This window comes from Streptopelia decaocto (assembly GCF_964273445.1).
Source record: "Streptopelia decaocto genome assembly, chromosome: 3".
Taxonomy (NCBI): domain Eukaryota; kingdom Metazoa; phylum Chordata; class Aves; order Columbiformes; family Columbidae; genus Streptopelia; species Streptopelia decaocto.
In genome coordinates this window covers 92,773,564-92,790,043 of record NC_138656.1, presented here as the reverse complement: position 1 = coordinate 92,790,043, position 16,480 = coordinate 92,773,564, and the positions used below count along the sequence as shown (strand labels likewise).

At 36.0% G+C, this 16,480-nt stretch overlaps 1 protein-coding gene across 1 annotated transcript in view; it reads right to left on the bottom strand.

Annotated features, from left to right (window-relative positions):
• EYS (eyes shut homolog) overlaps positions 1-16,480 on the bottom strand; it is a gene marked incomplete at its 5' end in the record, with an annotated part of 687,713 nt that overhangs the window by 527,812 nt on the left and 143,421 nt on the right. The window contains one exon of the mRNA XM_082048968.1: positions 350-547. Within this exon, the coding sequence (XP_081905094.1) occupies positions 350-547 (198 nt within the window). The remainder of the gene's footprint in view (positions 1-349; positions 548-16,480) is intronic.

Sequence of the window (16,480 nt, the reverse complement as noted above, 5' to 3'; positions counted from 1 at the left end):
TGACATATACTGCCTAACTACTCCATGAGCTCCTTTTCAGAACCTCAATATTCTTGCATTGAATGCACAATGTAAGATATGCTTGGTTAATTTAGGTATCAAAGGAGACAGCACAAATCTCATTAAAATTTCTCATTAGCTACAACTCTGACCCCCTGAACACACAAACCCCGGTGCCAGGAGTTGAGGCATTTTGGCAAAACTAATCCTCCTGGCACTGGCTCTGGAGCTTCAGACAAGCTAAATTTCAGTAAATTATCCACTCTTCTCCCCAGAGCAGCTCAGTAGCTGCAGACGCTTCAACAGAAAGACTGCTCTACATTAAAGTGTGTAATCAGACTGAACTCACTGTCATAGCAGTATCCGTGGAGGCAAGGGTTAGAACTGCACTCATTGACATTGATCTCACAACGTGGACCTGCAAAGCCCTTCACACACTGGCACTGGAATCCAAGGGGAAAAACGTCCAAATTATTTTCTTCTATGCACGCAGCTCCGTTCTCACAGGGATTGCTGACCTCACAAGGCCTAAACTCACAGTTCAAACCTGAAAAGGAAAAATGGCAAATCTGTCAGTGTTTAACTAATGAACATATCCCTGCAGCTGCTGCCTATTATGAGCTGTATTTTCTTTACACGGCTGGTTAAAACTGAGTTGGAGGGTCTCAGAGGTACATATATGTATATTATCACGCAGAAACATTTACTTGCTTTGTAGGATTACAAGAAAAGACAATTTTATCTGTTTTGTTTATATAATGACATTGCATTTTAAAATAATAATAGCTATCTCAATATATTTTATAGTTTTTCTGTTTATTCTTGTCTTCTAAAAGGGCTCAAGGAGTGTATTTAAAAATAATTTATGGATTTTGCTTTGAATCTTCCTGGTATTTCTTCCTAATAACCTGTTGTCACAGCTACCATGTGCATGGTTTACACATTAACCCATAATCCTGAACATTAATGAAATGGAAGTAAACTTACATGATTGTTCTGCTTGCTATTCATGACTATATACAAATTATTATACTGAAATTATATATGTATCTAGTAATGACTGACTACCTCCATCATTTATAAAAATTCCATACAAAAGAAAATCTCAAACAGTCCGTTTCGACTACTTTTGATAAATACTCTAGTGTGTAACAGATTATATACATTTATCTGCGCTAATCAAGGAACTATGTAATAGTGATCTTGGGTCACAGATGCCCTCATCTAAATCTTTAATTTGCAATAAGTAGATCAAAAAAGATTAAAAGGCCCTTTAAAGTGAGTCTTAGTTTGTTAGAACATAAGCAAGACTGATTCATGTTTTTCACTAGAGAAGTTCAAAAGACAGAACAGAGATCAAATGGGTTTGGGTTTACAAAGCTGCTTCCCTTTTCCCTCAGTGTTGCTGAAGGCAAGTCTGTTCTTTCAGGCTTAGTTTCAGACAGAGCACAGTGGAACTGGGGCTGCAACAAGCTGTACACAAGCCCTTCTAAGCCCTTTTGAAGCCCATCTGCCTTTCTGTGACTGCTGAGACAGGGCTGTGTCGATGCTGTGCTTTCTGGCAGAGCTGCCCATGGCTGGCTGTACTGCCAGCGTTTTGCTGACTTCCCCAGTGCTGTTGCCCCAGCTCTGGTTGCCCAGCAATTCCTTCCTGGAGCAGCTTTTCCCTGCCCCAACAACTTCCCTCTTCCTTTGACAGGCTACCTCACAGTGATGGGCAATGTGACACTACAACATAAAGCACCTGGGTAGTCATGTGGAAAATCAAATCCATATAGTTAGATTGTGGTGGACTGATCTCGGTTGGCTGCCAGATGCTCACCCCACCACTCTCTCACTCCCCTTCAACAGTGCCCCTCGAGAAAAGAAGATGGAAAAGTTTGAAAGCTTGTGGGTCAAGATAAAGATGGGGATATAATTTACCAGTTACTGACTTGACTTGAGGAAAACTATTCAAACTCATTGCCAAATAAAAATATAATAGGATGTTGAGAAACAAACAGAAAACTAAAACCACCTTCCTCAATGCCTCTCTATTTCTCGGGCTGAACTTTACTCCTCCAGTCCAGACTCCTCTACCTCCTCTCCACCCCTGAGCAGCACAGAGGGATAGGGAATGGGATCTTTGGCCAGTCCATAACAGTCCACCTCTGCCCTCCTTCCTCTTCACACCTTTCCCCTGCTCCAGTGCAGACCCCCCACAAGTCACAAGTTCTGCCAGGGTCCTTCTCCACCATAGTCTTCTCCAGAGGCTATTGGGGAATCTCTGATCTGGTGTGTGGAGCAGATCCTCCCCTTCTTCCTTCTCTCACCTCAGTGCTTACAGGGCTGTTTCTCACTTTTTTTTCGTCATTCTTCACTGCCTGTGCAGCTTTTTACCTTTTCTTACACACATTTCCCCAGGGCACCACCTCCTCAGCTGGGGGGCTCAGCTGTTCCCTTCCGTGGATCAGTTGGAGCTGGCTGTGTCTAGCACAGGGCAGCCCTGGCCTCTCGTCACAGAGGCCAAAGCCTGGGCACTTGCACCCCGTACAAAAGGTAATCCATGTTCCTGAGATGGATAATTACAGTGAGAATTTTTAATTTCTTTTCAGGCTGAAAATTTCACACAAGGATTCCTGACAAAAAATCAACCAGTGTTACAGGTCACCTACAGTACATGGAAGCTTTAAGTTTGTAGATCAGGTGTTAACTAATAAAGTGGGCAATCCATACAGTTATATTGCATATAATTTTGAGGAAACTGAATTAATTAAGTGGTCAGTTTATTCTAAAGGAACATACCGAATATCTTATCATGGTTTCACAAGAATAAGTCTTCACAGTACAGTGGTTGAGATCAAACTACAGTGCCACTTAGTGCCATCCTCTGACTCATTTGGAAGCTTAAAATTCCTTAAATTTGTAGGATAACTCATTGGTTAACTTCAATATTAAGCTGTCCATGGCACTGAATGTTATTTAATGCTATATATTAAACACTCACTGTCCAAAATGTTAGTAGCATCATCTAAGGGCTGAATTCTTAAGGTTTGTAATAGTAAAAACAACAAGTAGAAACAGAACTGAAGTAAAAAAGCCCAACAACACTCTGAGTCCAGTAGTCATGCTGACAGAGGAGAAAAAGAATGACACAAGTTGTTCCTTGTCATTATGTTACCAGTGGTCCCTCTAGTGTAGGGTGACTCTGCCATAGGCAGCTGACAGTCTTGGATCTGGAATTCGTGGAATTGCATGGCAAAGTCTGACATATGGCACATTGAGATTTTGCCCTGAAGTTTCATCTTTATATCACAACAGCTTGACATGGGTAACAACCATGCTGATTCCTAAAGTGGAGTTCACATGCAGATGAAAAAGCTTAACACATGACTCACAATTGTAATTGGAACTACCATATGATCCAGTAATGCAGTACTTATTTTTCTTCTGGGTTGACAGAAGAACCTTTAAAGAGATTTGTCCATCCTTTTACATGCCAAGTGTTTGTGAGTGTGGACATCACTGGCAGATAAAGCAAAAGTCATTTCATGAGTTAGCTATATATTTCAGAAAAGTAATAACTTAAAAAAGAAAACAACAACAACAACAACAACAACAAGAAAAACAACCAAAACAACTCTAAATATACTCCCAGATGCCTGGCTTCTATGTATGATTTTTATTTTGAACATCTTGCTCTGCTGATTCAATAACATACCGTGTTTCTTCTGCCTTTTCATTCTACACTGTGTGTAGAAAATTGTATCTTTTTCCAAAGAGTAACTGAACAACGTTTTTCTGGTCTCAGTTCCTCCAAAAAACAGTGAGCTACAAAGAACTATGGATAAACCTGTATTTGTCTTATTCAGAAACTCATAATGTATTTTAAGCTTTGACTTATGATGATTCTTTTTATCTCAAATACAACTTCAGAGAAGAGTTTTGCAAATATTTGAAATGTAAAAGGTTCAATATGAACAGATTCAGAAAGGAAGATATACAGGCAACCTACACGTTCAGATTCTTTTGTTGTTTTAATTAATTTTAACATGTATAGATGTATTTATTACCTGAAATCCAATAAGTGCTAAGTGATCATAAGTGTTTGTTTTGTTTTGTTTTTTGTGAACACTTGAATACATGTCTTTCACAGTGTGCTCTGCGAAAAGGAGCCTGAGTCTGTCTTCTCTATTCACTCATATTAAATAAGTGTCAAGTTGCCGTTAGGTCCTTCTGAAACTCTAATTTCCAGGCTGAACAAGCCCAGGTCCCCAGTGGTGGAAAAACGGTGTGAAAGAGGCGTTGAGTATCTCAGGCTTTTCATTTCCTTTGTCAATGCAGCAATGTGATCTCATTTTTCTCCATCTTTTTTTGCTACTGGTAGACCTACAGAAACTTTTCTTGTTGCCCTTCAGTCGCCTTAATAATTTTACCTCCAGTTGCCCTTTAGCTTCCCTAATTCTGTTCCTGTCTGACTGGATGTTTTCCAGTTGGGCAGCTCACCATTGCATCTAACTTCTGTGAACTTCCTTTTCTCTTTAAGCTCAGTTAGGATTTCTCCATTTGTTAATTTTTTTCTGTCACATCTGCTTGAGTTCCTGCATATTGGAAAGAACTGCGTTTTGAGGAAACTGTCCTTCAAGACAAATCAGTGGGCTAAAAATCAGTTCTTCCTTCAGTGCATTCACCAACGGGAGCTTGCCAAGCAAACCAGTCAGCTCGCTGAAGTCCAGAATCATTATTCTGCTACTTGAATTTCTCATTTCTCTTGGGATTACAAACTCCATCATCTCACTGCCATTGTCATCAAAGCTGTTTTTGACCATTACATCCCAAAACATCTCCTGCTTATTCACAAATAGGGAATTCAAGAAAGTATCTCCCCTAGTTGTCTCACCCCACGATTGTTTCAAAGAACTGTATTCAGTGTGGTCCAAAAATCTCCTGCTGTCTTTCCAGCAAAATTAGGGTGGTAATATCCCAATGATAACTAGGTCCTGTATTCATGAGTCTTTTTCCAGTTTCCTAAAGAAGACTTGATAAACTTTTCTGTATCAAACTGTCTGTAGCAGACACCCACCACAATATTTCTTTAACTGGTTCCCTTTTCATGCTGCCTTATTGACTTGAGCACTGCATCACCATCACCCATTCCATAGTAAAGCTCCATGCATTCAAGACACCGCTTTGCATGAAGTTCAGCCCAGTCTCCTCACCTTCCCCACTTCTGTTTCCAGAGAGCTTGTATCCATCCATTACAGCATACCAATAATGGGAGTTCTTCTCCTGATAGGAGGCTGTTTTTCTGAGAAAGCACATAGACTTGTTACTCCTTCTGTCTTTCCTGTGTTGTGTATTTTGTTTGCAGACACTAGTGATGGGCCCCCAGTTGCAATCCAAGGAAGTGTGACATCTTCCCTTTTTGTGCTTACCCACAGACAATTCTTTCCAGCTTCTAGTACCTCTGCTTCCCTTTAGGTTTTTCTCTGCATTCCATGATGAATGTAGTTTAAAGCTCTCTTCACAGAGTTAGCAATCCTGCTGGCAAAAATACTCCTCTCTTTTTTCAGATTGATTCCAGACCTTGTTGCTCAAAGAAGGCCTCATGGTAATAAAAATGAAAACTCTGGCTTGGCCTCTACAGCCTTTTCCCTTGTCACTAGAGTCCACTAGTCAGTTTTGATATGCCCGGGATATCTGTTGGCAATATCATTGGTGTCTGCATGGACAAGCAGCAAAAGATAGTGATCTGGGCATCAGACAAGCTCTCTTTCCTGCATCTTGAGTTCAGATGTCTGACATGCAAATAAACTTCCTCAGAGATCAGATCTTGTGGGTGTCACTCTCCATCAGAGAAGGGAGTCTTTATCTGTTGTCAACCATTGTTTCATTTTAGCGGTACTGGTGAGGGTGTATGCATCAGACGCAGCTTACATGCCTCTTCAGACAAAACTGAGCCTTCCTCACCTGCTGTCATGGCTCAATACTTATTCCATAAGTGAACCTCTGTAAGAGAAAGTCTCCTTCAAATTGTCAGAAGTAACCATCTTCCAGACTCCACTGTTGCAGAGTCTCTGTCCTCCCATGCCTGAGTGTGTCCTCTGCATTCTCTTCCCCCACTCCTCCAATCCTGCTCCTGTGGGTATCAGGCTTTTGTCTCTTCAGAGTCTCTAAGAAAAAACCACTTCATCATCCATTTTATCATCACTGATACTGTGTAACCTGTTCTTCCTCAGCTCCTACCCCTGGTGGCATGGCAACTCAACCAGGATGCATGTCTGGCTGGTAAGGACCTTGTGCACTTCCTCCCATGCAGGCAGGAGCATGGGTTTAGAATCTTCTTCAGGTGCTTGTTCAGGGTAGCCCCCATAAGGATACGAGTTCCTGTAAAGTTTGTACTGATTTGAAATTATACTGAAATTGTTCTCTGACAAAAAATATTTTCCCCCCTTTTTTAAGGAATTAGAGGAAACAAAAATACTACTGTTTTTTTCCTATCTATAGTAAAGTGAAACAGCACGAAACAAAAAATATTTACATTATCCTGATATTTATAAAGAATAGGAAATTAAAATCCAGTCATAAATTTGATGACCTGGGTTAACAATCCTATTTAACAAATGAGGCCAAAATATGTAGTATAATATTACTGCTAGTACTATTCTAAGCAGGTTTTTTTTCCATGACTTCTTTCAGGGAAAATTCACCACTGTTTAACTAAAAATTCCACCTCTTTTTTCTCTCACCCAGCTTTCCTGCATATCACTGCATGGAATTTGTTTTTTCTGCTACTGGCAGAAATGGCGAAGATTTCATTTGTATTCAAACTTGAAGATTAGGAAAACAAAAACAAAAGAAAATAATAAGACTGTCTCCCACCCACTCAGTCCCTGAATCAATTAATTTTTAACTGTCAGACTTGAGAATTAATAATTTAAAAGACCATTCCCTCAGTCAGAGGATTGCAACTGTTTATATTATTTTAATACAATTCTGAAAGTCATTCATTATTAAACAATTGATTATTAATGCTAATTGATATAAATAGCAATAAAACAACAACAACAAAAAAAGGTTGGCTGACTTAAAGAAGAATTTTTTTGAAAAATGTAAATCTACACAAAGATTAAGGTTGAATATTAGTAGGCAATCATAGTTACATGTTGATACAATGAATGCACTACTGCTGTTGCTCTCACATCAGCATTTTTTTACAAATCTGTAGATGTATGATTAAAGCTATTTTGATAAATCAAGCAGCAAACAGGTTATAGGTGATTTTTTTTTAATTAACATAGGTTATTCAGAATACAGAGTTCATGTCTTCTGCCTTTTCTGTTTCTTGTAACTTACTTGTTAGAGAATTTTTGTTCAAATATATAAATACTAAATGTTTAGCTGTAACTGATTAGTTTGATACATTTATTTTTTACTAAATATAAAAAAGTTCTCACCTGATCTGGTAAGTTTCTGAAATAGGAAGTTAGTAAGTCTGTGATTGTTCACAGAAAGAAATGCTGTGGTAGGAAAACAGTTTATAAACTGCCTTCTCCCACTGACATATGAAGATTTTATATTTGCCATCACAGGGTAAAAAGGTAATTTTCACTGAACATAGTTAGCTGACAAAAAAAGAGAAAGAAAGAATGCCCAGCAGATCCAGTGTGCAATAATCAAACATAGAAGCTCATTAATGAATTAATAAGTTCAGAAAATCTTTCCATCTCTGCTTATTTCCATTAGACAAGTTCAACATTTGTAGTTGTTTAATTCTTGGTTGTATTTTATTATTTATAGAATAGATTGTCTTTACTAGACAGTTAAAGGCCTTTCTATTAGAATAAACCCAACTCAAAAGAATATGCACAAATAATTATATTACACAGTCAGTTGAAGAACAATTTTATTTTCAGTGGTACAATATATTGGGTTAAATATTATATGTCTTTGTATGCATATATATTACAGAAGCATATACTCATAGCATATACTATGCTTCTCTGTTAGCATACAAGATATATCAAATACTGAATAATTTATTAGAAAAATCCTCTTTTTGTTTGTTTAGGAATGAGAAGCATATTGCATATTCAGAAATTTCATTCTACTATTCATCCGTTCTCTTTTCTACTGTGTTTGCTTATAATATTTCTAAAGTAGAATCTCTAAATATTGCAAATGAATGCTGAAAATAGAATTTTTGCTCAAAACCACGGTTCTGTTAAAGCTATTATTAAAAGTGAAAAGCATAATTTATAAATATGACATAGAAAATAAATTATATGAGATATATTTTCACTTCTTTATGCAAAACTACTGACATTTGTTTCTTTGTTTTATTTGCTCAGCATAAATCTATACATGAAATGTTTTGATGTGTACTATAGAATTCTTATAATCAGAAATGGCATCTCTTCAATATTGCTATTCTTTTTAGAAACTAATGTAAGAAAAGCAACATTTGCTAGTAATATTTTAAGGAATTAAATCTGAAAGCAGTTTTCAAAGTCAGTGTTTTGCCGCAAAAGTATGGACAGAATTGGTGACAAAACATATCTGCTGGCAAGATTATGACAATGTAGTGAAAGTAAACTATTAATATCTATGGCTTGTACCAGCAAAACAAATATGTCATTTGGATGACAATTTCCTAAATAATACCAAGTAGTCTGGTACTGTTGATAAATGTGCACTCGTGAAGACAAAAAGCTCTCAAGACAGACCAAGATCCATCATTGCCAAGGGGTCCATGTTGGGGTTTGGGCAACAAAGGAAGAACCAAGCAGGTATCAGCACCTACCATTGGGCACCAGACTCGGGTCAGAGGATGTAGTTGCTCCGTGAAGTTGTAAAGTGATCGTCAGAGTCCCAGTTTGACTAGCTGCTCCAACTGAAACTGTGATGCTGATCTGATCATTGCATCTGATCTTTAGACACTGGCTAACTAAAAGGGTTTTTTTAAAAAAAATATTTTATTTTGATCCAGCTCCAGTAGTCTTATGACACTGGTGTCATTGGATTTCAGTACCCTTGCTTAGATTCTACCCACTGTTGTTATAAATTTGATGAAACAGAGTATATATCCTATGAATTAAGTTAATTAAATTTTACTTCAATGGGATAGAAAATTACACCAGCTTAAAAGATGTCAGGAAGGAAAGAATAGGGAGAAAATCTACAACAGGCTAATTCTATATGGCTTGCATAAATACATTAAAAGTTTCAAAACTTTGTGTTAACTCAGTAATGTTTTATTTAAATTTACATTTTTTAGTTTATATGTTCACGTTCAGAACACAGAGACCAATTTTTCAAAATGACACTTAAATAATTTCGTATATGAAGTAAAAGCCAATGACTGACATGAGACTTGCACAATAAGTGTTTTCTTATATGTTTTCTATGTGTTTTTGTTTGTTAACAAAAGAGCTAAAAGACATTTCTAACATTAAAGTGAATCACTGGTGTTTTCCAAGGTAAATTAAGGAAATTGAATGCCATTCAATAAAAGTAAAAATGTGTTTACTTATGGGAGAAAATCTAGTGTACAAAGGCACTATAGGGCTTTATAGAAACAAAAAAACCCAAACAACTCAAAATCCCTACCCCAAACCTATATGTAACTTTCTGTTTCTCCCAAGATTGTTAATTTGAAACTAGTAGGTACAATAATTGTAATTTTTAAAAGTTACTCAATCACTTCAGAGAGATCTATGGTTTGGTTTTCAACAGCTTTATATAGCTCAGCATCCCAGGAACACTAATGAGCAATATGTTAGATGCCTAAAATTTGAGGTCCCTGAAACTCTAAAGATTAAATGGCTTAACACTAAATATGGAATTGCTTCTATTAAAAGTTCAAAATTGTAATTTCCTATAACTCTGAAAAGTTTGGATGTACCTCTAAGCTTGTCATTATTTTATGAAATATCTGCTTAGCTCGATCTGCTTTGTGGCATAAGAAAACAGAACACCTACACAATTGAGATGATTAAAGGTTAGTAAATGTAAATAAAAATAGAATTACCCTGGAAGTGGAAAGAAAAAAAAATAACTGCAGAAGCATGCATATGTTGATATTACTTGAAATTAAGCAAAGTATTACTCCAATAGTTTAAAAATATAGCAAGTCTTTTCTTTCTGTTCATACTTATAGCAAATCCATTCTTTTCCTTGGAATGGAAAGTTTACTTTCCATGAAAGGAATTTCTTTGTGATTCTATATATAATCTGTGGAAAAGCATTTTCTGTGAAATCCATGCCAAATGAAAATCTTTTGATTATTTTTTAAAGGAAAGTTATTTGAAAGCAATACTTAGCACTTTTCAAGTAAAAAATGTTTCCTTAATTGTATATGAATATGCAGATCATGCAACAATGCTGGAAAAATAATGAGATAGACCCACATCACAAACTTTACAATGAAAATCACACAGACATGCATATATTGTTGCTCCATACCTGTATAAATTTCTGTAAAAAAAGACAAAAATAGAAGTGGAATATATTGTTTAGGTGTATTTTTTTTTCTTTTAAAATATACATGTTTATAACTAATAAACAGTGAGGATACTCCTGTATCCATATCTGTGCATTTTACATTTCAAAATAAAAGCAAGCTTCACTCTTTCTCAGAAAATATTAAAAAAAGTATTATTAGGGAAAACATTTGCCATTAATTTATTTCCTATTGAAATACATGCTTTTTACCCTTTTATCTTTCATAGAATCATAGAATAGTTTGGGTTGGAAGGGACCTTAAATGTCTCCAGGGAGGGGGCATCTACCAGTTCTCTGGGCAACCTGTTCCAGTATTTTACCACCCTCATTGTAGAAAATGTCTTTCTCATGTCTAGCCTGAACCTCTTCTCTTTTAGGTAAAAACAATTAACCCTTGTCCTATCACAACAGGCTGGCTAACAAGTCTGTCCCCATCTTTCCTATAGGCCCCTTTTAAGTACTGTGGAGGCTGCAATAAAGTTTCCCTGGTGCCTTTTCTTCTCCAGGCTGAACAACCCCCCGCCTTCAGCTTGTTCTCATAGGAGAGGTGTTCTATCTTTGTTTACTGCATCAGAATTCAACTGAAATTTTTAATATATGCGTAAAAGTTACAGAAAGCTAGTATCAAACACAGTTTTCCTCATGACCTAGGACCTGTGGGTGTCAATTTCAGACATAGTGAGGGCCACCTTTAGTTCAGGGGGCCAATCCCTTCTCTGTTTTGAGATTCTGTTTTAATTTTCTAAAAATTTGACAGATTGTCCACACATCAGTTATAGAACCTGATACTAGGATTATTACTTTATTACTTTTATTTTTGTATTGACAGATGAGCCTACACCATGAGTAGGCCCACCATGTAGAAAAATAAAACTGGAAACATGTGCTTCATCTGTCAAAAAAACCACTGAAATTTGGTAAACTTTTCTTCGAGAAACAGCAATGCCCTCATAATTTGTAGGGCAGCCAAGGAAAACATAACCATATTTAAAATATTTTAAAAATTGTGTTTTGCACATACTTTCTGGAAAATTAAGAGACAGGCATATACAGTTTCTCATTTGAAATTAATATACCTTGTATCATCTACATAACTTAAATCTCTTCCCTGTAACCAAGGTTCTTTACACCATTCTCACACAGCGACTAATGAAATTCAAACCCCTTGTCTGCTGTAGGTGACTGGATTTACACATGCAGTATTCCCAGAGTACTCACAGCTGCAAAGGCTTAGATAATTTTTCTTGTGGATCAAGATGTCTCCAAAAGTGCAAACTGAAACTACAACATACTACTACCTCACAATTTGTATAGATAGAGTTAAGCAACCAGAGCTTTTAGAGATGGCCTTGGGGTTCTCAGTGCTGTTTTGTAAGGCCATGCGTCTCCTGCAGATCTTGTCATATCTGCCAGACCCTTGTGTATATCTAATGTACCCAAGGGTGCCTAAACTGACACTAGAAATGGCTAGGCAAAAGACTTGCTCTCTGAATTGTTTCATTTCAGAAGCAGAAACAGCTGAATTTATGTATCTAGATGGCAACTTTTAGAAACGACAGAAAAATCAGTGATAATACTAGAAAAAAATGCCAAAGAATATCTGTGGTGACTTCATATAAGAGCCAGCAGCAAGTCCCAGTTCATACTGATTCACACTTAGACATTGCATAGCTTTTCAGACAAACCTTTTTTTGCTCAGAGGCAATGTGTATTTTCTATGTAATATACCACAAACATGGTCACTCCTCTACCCACAAAAAGCTCTTATGTGATGCAAAGTGTCCTTCATAGCTCTATGCACCAGTTAAATTTTTCCCCTAAATAAAATTTTGTTCAGTTATTCAGTGTCAAGAGAATGGCAAAACCAGATATAAACTGATGTTGAACAGGAGATAGTCTTTTTTATGCTCTAACACAATGGTATGCTAGAAGGAGCCACAAGTCTTGCAAAACTGCCTTTTTGTGTGGGTCTTGGCACAGGAAAGACTGAGATTAGGCCTATGAGCACTGAAAAAGTAATTGCTCCATTATCTAGTCTAGTTTTTTTGTCTTCATGAGCACTTAACATTTCTTACTTATTATCTGTTTTGTAATTAGCTGCTCCCATAATAGTGTCCTATGCTGAAAACTCCATTATTACTCTTGCTTTTCAACTGACTTAAGCTTTTTTTTTCTGCTGAGTTGCCTTTCTCACTAGTTTACTTTCTTTTGCAACATGTTTAATGGCCAATTACGGTTTTTGCTTTAATCTTAATTGGAACACATTTGGAGACATGTGTCATTAAGGCTGAAACAAATAAATAGACATTTCCTCAGAACTGAATTTCAGTTTTCTTCTACAGTTACATGTATTTGATTAAAAAGGTCATGCCCATTAGCAATATCTAGACCAAACTCATACAGTGCATTTTTTAAATGATTTGGGTAATAATATTAATTAAAGGATAAACTTTTTTACTCATTTTTTTTAAAAAGCAAGTTGCTAAATAGCCTTTTTTAAAAAAAAAAAATTCATATCAGCTCCTACAGGGTTATCACATATCAAATCTACACTCTCTACCTGAAAAGGACATTATAATGCTTTATTCCTTCCTGAGCTTTCTTTGGGAATAGCAGAATACTGGCTCAGTTCATGGGTCACAGAAACACTGATAGTTTGGTTCACGTTTTCCTTAAATACCAGGGTAGAAAACAGGGAAAATTTCTAGTGTGGGAGTACAAGATTTGTTCTTATCTTTCAGTCCCAAGTAAGAATAAAGAAGCTTTATACGTCTTACTTTAATTTCTGTAAAAAAATAAGCTGGTCTAGAAATTGTAGTGGAATCGTTCTGCTTTTGCATGCTAAGAATGCTGAAAAGCAACATGCCTGATACCAGGATGATCCCACTTTGCTACACTCTCAGCAAGGACTCTTGTTTAATAATTATGACTAACTTCTTTGATGCGGCTGTATGATACATAAAAATGTTGACAGTTCAAAGCTGTGAACAGCAAACTTGCATTTATTACTATGGACCTGGCTGTTAGAAGAATATTTGAATATACTGCAAGGTTCTTACAGAACACTAAAAACACCAGTACCCCTAAATATGGATGAAACAGCTAATGGTTGGGGTGAAGCACCTAAAGGGACCTTGAAAATAATTCAAAACTGTAAGAAAGATTAATGTATTGTGTAAAGGGCCACTATTACTAAGAAGCAGTAAACCAGTGTTTATTAGTGGAGCATTTGAGCACCTCTTCTACCAAAATATCTTTGAACGATTGAATGAACTGCAGGCGTTCCTTCTTTTCCCTTCATACGACTACATAAGAGCCAGATAAACTCTGTAGGCTGATGTGCTCCTACAGCTGCAAGCTACATGAAAACTTAAAACTAAGGAAAGCAAGGAAAACTGTAGCAATCAAAAAATAAATTTCTGATTTTGCTGGCACAGATGGAAGAATATAATGGGTATGTTTCAGCCTTAAAATAAGTAACTTCAGAGAAAAAACGTAACTTGCCAAATTATAACAGATACCACGGAGGGACTGAAAAATATGGTAGTGTTGAGGTTTGGAAGAATATTTTTTCACTCCTTAGCATAAGAGAATGAGGAGCCTTTCTTTCTTTCATTGAAAATTAAAGGGCATGTTGATTTCAAAAAGTTATCCTTATCAACTTCTGCTTGTTATTATTCTCTGTAAATAAATATTTTCAGGTCTCCATTTTATGTGCTTCCACATGGAAGGAAAAGCATGGATATAAATATAGATAAAATATATATTTTATATATGGATAAAAATACAACAATAGGGACTATAAAATTTACTAATTGCACTGTTCTTGAAATGTGTGTGAATTTTTAAAGAAACAAGACAATATATCATGTTGGAGACATGGGAGTTTTCATTCTACCTTCCATGAAACTGTTAGGACCCTTAAACACAATATGTTTCTCACACACTCTGCTATCTTCTGAAACACTTAATATCAATTTTGTAATAGCTGTGATTCTATTATAGAAAGGCTACAATTGTAGAATCAATATCATAATAGAAAAGTTATTATAATAACTCCCCAGCTAGGATACTATAATGGAATCAAGCTCATAAGAGGGTTGAGAGGCCTACTTAACTCTATACTGGACAAATTACTGTCAAAGACTATCGGTGATAATGCATTGGCCAAACTGTAGCTGAATATACTTCTGATCTGCCTCCTGTTGCTAATACTAAAAATCTTTGTCCTCCACCCAAATCAAGATTACCTTTCTTCCTGTTGCCAGTTCTTATATGAAAAGAACGTTATACTACAGTACGTGTAAATGACAGCATGGTAAACACCATTTCAGCATTTAGGTGTGAGGTATAATAGTAAGTTGTACTATACAAGTCAGTGCCAGAACACTAGTAAAAGTAGACAGAAACAGAGAACTGGACTTTAAAGAGTGGACTGTCATACTGCTCAGTGAGGCTCAGTAACTTCTAGGATTTCTGTGCAAGTTTACACAGCAATCTCTTCACTAATAACATAATCTGGTAAAGATTTATTTTTCTTTAATCAAATTGTGAGCTTCCTTCAAACCAAGGACAAAAGAGTTATGATATAAAAGTATATGGCTTTGAAGTTCATTTTTTTTATACCTTATTGGGGCAAAAGCTAGAGCTGTATAGAAATAGATATTCAAGGACAAGAAACTTGTCTAAAATACGATGAAAATAATTAAATTATCATATTTAGTAATTAGAACATTATCAGAAGTTGACAAAGATATAATTTTGTATCTGGAAGTCTTATAAGTTTCTTCACTTTTCTTTTGAATTATGTGTAGATGGACTGCTAGTACCCTCAAGCTCTTCAGCTGGACATTTGGGAAAAATCAAAGGTAGTAATTTCAGTGGCAATAATTAAAATGAAATACTAGAATATATAGAAAGCCCAGTGATCTACACTAGCTATGGTAAAATCTTCTGTCAGGGGAACAGTGATGGAGAGGAATGTACAGGGTTACAGTAACAGCATCAGAAGACATACTTCTTCTCCAGTGCTCTCCATGCATTGACTTTACCATGAAAACTGGATTTTCTAAAAATGTTTGTGTCCACTGCAAAACTAAAACTTCATTCGTAGATCAGGCTTGTAGAGTTAATTTACACAGCCTGAACTGTCAGATATTTGAAGAAAAATCCTGATACATGCTACTACCCAAGTTCTTAAAAGATTTGGATGTCTTCCAGTATTCTATGGAAGTGAATGGAATGAGTTAAAACATTCTGGCAAAGTAGGCAAAGCCATGCTTAAAACAAAACAAAACAATAAGTGCACATGAAAAATACAATAAACTAAAAATATACAAGAATAATAAAATTTCTGATGACTTTTCATGTTTATCTAGACATAATGTAAAAGTTTGTTAAAATATAAAAGCACATATTCAGGATATCAAAAAGTTTGCAACATGTAAAAATGAGAAGTAGCTATACTTGCTCTCAAAAGAAGTGAAATTGAAAAAAAGTTAAAAATTGAAGATTTTTCTGTTTTCTTTTTTAAAAGGAGAGGAAATGAAGGGGAAGAAAAAGTTAAATGGAAAAATCAAAACCTTCTGGTCATAATCTTTTCTAGTCTCCTTGTCAAAATAAACAAATGAGAATAGTCAAGGAAATCAGAAAGAGAGATCAATGTATGCAAGCCAGTTTCTATAGATAGAATCCATTTCTATCTTAATCTGACAGGCTACCTTTTGTATGAATCCAACTGAATGCTCCAGTCATGCTTGGAATTCCTTCATTCTGCATTCTATATAGTAGATGTCTGTTGTAAATGCCCTGATTATCTGGCATGTGTTTCTAATAGTGGTGCATACTCTTCAAGTTGGATTTTGTGATGGGAGAATCAAACCATTACAAAGTATTATGGAAATACAACTTCAGATTGCTTTCCAAGTAAATGACAGTATTTGTAATATAGCATTTATGTTTTTCCACTGAGAATAATAGAAACAAAAAAATCTGTGAA